The 6,378-nt window shown below is 32.6% G+C and overlaps 1 protein-coding gene across 3 annotated transcripts in view; it reads left to right on the top strand.

Moving 5' to 3' along the window:
• The window catches only part of SP4 (Sp4 transcription factor), an 81,379-nt gene extending 76,928 nt beyond the window's left edge, over positions 1-4,451 (top strand). For all 3 annotated transcript variants that reach the window (XM_081536389.1, XM_081536390.1, XM_081536391.1), the window contains one exon: positions 1,017-4,451. In XM_081536389.1, the coding sequence (XP_081392515.1) occupies positions 1,017-1,264 (248 nt within the window). In that variant the 3' untranslated portion in view covers positions 1,265-4,451. The remainder of the gene's footprint in view (positions 1-1,016) is intronic.
• Positions 4,452-6,378: the final 1,927 nt, after the last annotated feature.

Raw genomic sequence — 6,378 nt, forward strand, 5'->3', positions numbered from 1 at the left:
ACAAAAGTCCGTCTAGTCAAGACTATGGTTTTTCCAGTGGTCATGTATGGATGTGAGAGTTGGACGGTGAAGAAAGCTGAGCGCCGCAGAATTGATGCTTTTGAACTGTGGTGTTGGAGAAGACTCTTGAGAGTTTCTTGGACTGCAAGGAGATCCAATCAATCCATCCTAAAAGAGATCAATCCTGGGTGTTCATTGGAAGGTCTGATGTTGAAGCTGAAGCTCCAATACTTCGGCCACCTCATGCGAAGGGTTGACTCATTGGAAAAGACCCTAATGCTGGGTAGGATTGGGGGCGGGAGGAGAAGGGGACGACAGAGGATGAGATGGTTGGATGGCATCACCGACTCAATGAACATGGGTTTGGGTAAACTCCGGGAGTTGGTGATGGACAGAGAGGCCTGGCGTGCTGCAATTCATGGGGTCGCAGAGAGTCGGACACGACTGAGCGACTGAACTGAACTGAAGTGTCTACCAGAACCTAACAGTCCAATTCTGCAAGATCTAAAAACTGTATTAAATTTGAAATGTAGTGTTTGTCCCACTCTCATTTTTTACCTTGTAAAGGAACTAAGTACACTGTAAAATTTTTAACTGATTTTATTTGCAGTAGTTTCAAGGCATTTCCTGCCTCTGGGCATTATGTCCAAAACTTTGACAATAGTTTTTAAGGAAGAGTGGATATGAGCCTTGATATTATGCAGAGTTATAACTGGACGAGACTTTTGAGATCATCTGTTAGAAACCTTCTTATTTTGTAGATAGAGAAACTGAGGAAACAGTTTTATTTTCAGTTCTTAGCAGAATCAGGACTTTAACACAGTTCTTTTATTCCCAGTCACGTGGTCTTTCTCCTATACTGCACTGTTTGTTTGGTGGCATTTTGAAATAGAAACAAAGTATTTTGCAACTGTTGAAAAGTTAAAAGTGTAATATGACCAGGAGAGAAATTATTTTAAATGATATTTTCATTTAGATAAAGTGAATTGCTGTTTATTTACTATTTTTCTGTTTAGGCGAAAAGAGATTTGAATGTCCGGAATGTTCTAAAAGATTTATGCGGAGTGATCATCTCTCCAAACATGTCAAAACGCACCAGAATAAAAAAGGTGGTGGGACAGCTCTTGCCATTGTTACCTCCGGAGAACTGGACTCATCTGTTACAGAGGTGCTTGGCTCCCCAAGAATTGTCACAGTTGCAGCCATTTCTCAAGATTCAAACCCAGCAACTCCCAATGTTTCAACCAACATGGAAGAATTCTGAAGTTATTTATAATAGAGACCTCTAGTGCTGCACTTAAGTTTACACACCTTTGAAAATCTGGAAATGGGCTGGTCAAGTGGATTACAGAGTAGGAAATCATGTTTTCATTCTTGGCTTCTTTAAGTATTCCAAGATTTTGGGTCAGCACATGAAGTGTTGAATTTTTTAAAATACAAAAGCAAACTGATATACTGGAAACAGATAGAAAAGTATTTCCTCCATATTATGTACGTTGTAGTTATTTGGAGATATATCCCATAGATCTTTAAACTGAATCTTCCCCTCTCTTAACATCATGTGTTAACATGTTTAAAAAGACAGACCTCAGTAGTTTGCAGACTGGACCTTAATTGGACTTGTCTTCTTTGAAAGTACTTTGTTATAAATTCAGTCAGTAATATTTATGTGGATTTTTTTCCCCCAAGATCATGGAAAACAGATAGTTAACTGATGATAAGAGATAATACTTCATTTCCTTAGCTTGATTTTTGGAAAATCAGTTGAAAATAGTTTTGGCCGTCTTTTCTAAATATTAGAAATTCTTCAACAGTTAAATTAGGTAAGTTCCAAAAACATAATCTGAGAGGCATCTCAGATCTTTATTACCACTACATTGTAGTAGTGCGTATGCAGACAATCAGTGAAATCCAATTACTTTCTCCATTTGGAGACACAAGAGGAACTTAGAGCTAAACCTTAGGTTAAATTTTAGATTGAAACCGTAGGAAAATACTGGGTGGGAAATGGTTAAAACAAAACTCATAATAGCTTCAGAAAAATAAAATGAGGCAACTTAACAGGTATGGTTTTGAAGTTAGGATTGATTATATTCCTAACACTAGGTTGAACCACAAAGTTTGTTTTAAATGTTTATATTGGAAATATTTGCATAGAGTTTAAATCATCCTATAGTTTCATATTCTGTAAATATGAGTTACATTGACAATGTGCAAAATTCTTTATGCTTTGACTTGGTAGCCAAAGAAAGAATTATCACACTTTGTTTAAGGCCAGCAGAAAATTATCTTTTAACTACATTATAATTTCTGTTTTTCTCTTTGCTAAAAATTAGCCAATCCCATTTTATTTCTAGCACTGTTTTAGAGGCTGATTAAGAATTTATAACACAGTAATGTCTTTATGTTATGCCAGTAACTGAATTTTCCTTAAGAAGACATCCTAACAAATGTATAACAGATGTGATGCTATGAAACAAAAAGTATTTTTTAAAAGTATCAGTCAGTTATAAGTGATTAAAGAAATAAATGTATTTCATTGTTTGTACAAGGATCTAATAGGAAAGATGGCCAAAAGTTTCATATAAAAAAATTTGGAGTATGCCAGTAGCTTAAATATTAGTAAGATATTTCATATTTAAAAATATATTTATGGTGAATTATAATGCAATTGAAATTCACCATTTGAAAACTGAAGTTTTTTAACTACTTGGTTAATGAACACCATTAGTTTGGGGACTGTTTGAGTATAGGTGTATGTTATTTTCTTGTACATTCTCTATTATTTCAGGAAAAGTACTACTCATGCGAATTCTCTTCAGAAATTGTGATGTTTCTTGTATTTTTGATGAAGGAGAAATACTGTAATGATCACTGTTTACACTATGTACACTTTAGGCCAGCCCTTTGTAGCGTTATATAAAACTGAAGGTCTTTTGTGCTTTCAGTTTGTATAAAAAAGCTTTGAGATTAAAGGAAAAAAAAATTTTTACACTGTGGTTATAAATTTCAAGTTTCTTAAAGCTTTTGTAGACTTGTAACAAAGTCTTTAAATTTTAGTTGGATTTTGTAAATTGTTTTGTATATTTTATTTAATGTACTCTTAACAACTGATGTATCTGGCTTTAAAACATCAGAATCAGTTTGTTGTTTTGTTTGGTACAGAGGAGCATTTGGTAGTGTTAATTTTAATTTTATTATATAGGAGCTGAAACATCAAATATATATTTTATCTATCATTATGCTACACAATCAGTGCTATAAATTTTTTTATGCAAAGAAACTTTCCTAATGTTTGAATCATGTTTCCTCAGAGTGACACTTTTTGTTGTTGTTAATACTGAGTGTGAGCTCTCTGCACCATTATTCTATGAACCATTTTTAATGCATACCTATGTATGCGCCTCAGAAATGGAAGTTATTTTTTAATCAACAATGAGGCCTATTATAAATTTAACAAACTGAATCTGGATAGCTTTATAGCATATAAAATATATTAATTTGTGTTAGCAGGTGCACATTTCACCACTGAAATTAGAAATATTTTGACAGTCTGTTCTGCAAACCATTCTGAATCCACTCTTCTGTCTTATAAGAATCGTAAATTTCAATGTCCTTTATTTGACTCAGTGGGATATAGCTGTTATAAGTAATAGGGCACAGATGTGCAGTAGAGTCTTGTTTAATGACATTTCACTGTTCATTCCCTTTGCCACTGTTATAAAACTTTTCTTTATTGTAATTATCAGTGCAAAGCTATGTATTTATCATGGTAGAACTCCAGTGTTAGAATAGTTTTTTCTTACAGTATACTTTCTTTGGTTAGTTTTGTGTATGTGTTGCTGATTACATTAGAACTTGATGTTAAGTCATTATTTATCACTCTCATGAGAGCAGTAATAAAAGTGTGTAATCTAGGAGAAAAAGTTAATTTGTCAAACTTAGATAAGCATGATGTTTAGGTCCTATTTTTCAATTTTATAACTGTTTTATTGCAACAATATTTGTATTTAAGTCTTCATTTTAATGCCTTGTGGTGTTTTTTTATGCATGTCACTAAGTTGTCATCCCACATAAATTGATGTGCAGCATAGGGTATTAAATCTACATAATGATTTTAAAACAGAAATAGTTGATGGTAAAATGTAAATGTTTTGCAAAAATTCCTTATAAAAAGTTTTGTAGTAACATTTCACTTGTAAATTTTTTTTTTTTTGTAAAAAAAAAAAAAAATGAAAAAAAAAAGATGAATCCAGAAAAGAACTTGTTTCCCATATCCTAGAATTTAGACAATTATTCTGCCAGCAAAGCCTCTGGGGCTGTAATTGACATTTTTACAGTGCTGATTTGTATAAAATTTGTTTTTTGTGGATTTGGAAATAAAATCATGTACAAGTTGTTGCCTGCAATAACAATTGCAAGTAACCTATTAAAAATTCCCTTGAGTTTAACATGTTTCTTCATTTAATTATGTATACTATAAAGCAGCAATAAATTGTTTTAACTATCAACCTTCTTATAACGATGAACACTGGAAAGTAATGTTCTCACTAGAAAATGTATTGGCAACTCTTCATAATTCCTAGTATTAAGATATGATCACCACGTCTCTGAACATATCACCAAAGAACACCAATTCGAATTTCATGTTAATTTGTAGCCATTGCTCTAGACATTTATGGAAATTAAAATTTGATTTAGGTACATTTTTTACTTAAATATTTTTAAGCAGTAAATGTTAGGAAATTGTAGGAAGAGCTGAAAATGAAAACATAATTAAAATATTATTTAAACTTACAGAAGCAGTAAGAAGCAATGCATGCCATGTAGATGCTACAGTCTAAAAGCAAAAGCTATTTGCTTTTCCTCTTGGGAGACCTCTGCAAATCTCATACAGAACCTTAACTGACATAATAAATGTACTGCTATAACAACTTTAGTTATCAGATTTCCAAACCCAGGCTATATTACATATCATCCTGTGAGGTGCAGAGGCTATTAGGCAGCAGGTAAGTATTAATACTTTGGTCCACAGGATGCCAAAAATTCTTTTTACATCTGTATTAATCAGGGCCTACATTGTGTTTGGGTAGATGCCTTCTATACTAAAACTGTAAGGTAAAAGACATGGCTAGTGTAATAATATATGTTCATTAACAGTTCCTGAATCAAGAAACAGGTTTATTTTACTCTGCCAAGTGACCAGTAAAGAGGTCTTACTAAATTTTTCAAAATATTTGTATCAAACTAGAAATGTATTTCAATTATTTGAAAAATTCACATTTGGAAGCATCAGGATGATACTGTATAAAAGGAATAATGCAAGTAGTAAACTTCTTATGTGGTAGTACCAGTTTGATTCTTGGACTTCTAGGAACTTCAGTCTCAATCAGGAGCCTAAACTGAATCAAAGAAAATACCAAAAAAGTAATGCTTTTTACCTTATCCTACATAAAACTGTTGATATAGTAAGTTAGGAAAGTTGAAGCAGTTCTAAGTGTAACACTGTATAATATGGTATAGTTTATAAAGCTATTCATGATAACTTCAAAATATCAAGAAAGGATTGCATAGCTTGCTTTTTTTAATTTAAAAGTTCAGATGCTTAAAGAGTGCAGAGACTTCAGATATGTACAAAACATATGAAATACTTTATTCTTCAGTACATCTGACTTACTGTATTTACTGCCCAAGCGCTAATGTCTAGTTCACACACAGCCAACTTGTAATTATGTAGCAGGGTTTTTAGACACGGTATTCAATGCTCCTAAAAGTTGCTAATTAGTGTATATCTTATGCTATATTCTTCTTCCTTGAAGGTCACAATGAATTTATTTTTGGATGCCTGAAGCTGATCTCAAGTGCAAATAAAGAGGAAGGGAGGAAGGAAGATCATACAAGTCTTTGTTTTTGTCTAAGGTAATAGTTTGGCAAATGCTAGGATAATTTCTCCTGGAGGAAAATGTTCCAATTAATAGGGTTTCTGGATTTCAGAATTTTAGTAATCAACTTTTCCTGTATAAAAAGAAAGGAATCAATATGCTATTTATAGTACTTTAGCCCAGAAAAGCAATTTATGTAAGTGTGTACATATATATAACAGCTTTTACAATAAGCATTTGATTTAGCAAATGAGTTAGCAAATTACATATATTGTATTGGACTGTACTGACATAAAATCTATTTTTTTTAACTAGGAAAGGTATTTTAATGATAAATCACGCATCACTATGCTGCCCACAGCTAGGTACAAATGCTCAAGCCTTAAGTACATTGTACATTCTCTTGTGAATTCAACCAGGAAAATTCGGTGACAGTTAAGGAAAATTTTCACATGAGCTTGCAGCGTTTGAAACATTTCATTAAAAAATATTGTAC

The sequence above is a fragment of the Giraffa tippelskirchi genome, chromosome 10 (genome assembly GCF_054371585.1).
Source record: "Giraffa tippelskirchi isolate mGirTip1 chromosome 10, T2T-mGirTip1v1.2.pri, whole genome shotgun sequence".
NCBI lineage: Eukaryota > Metazoa > Chordata > Mammalia > Artiodactyla > Giraffidae > Giraffa > Giraffa tippelskirchi.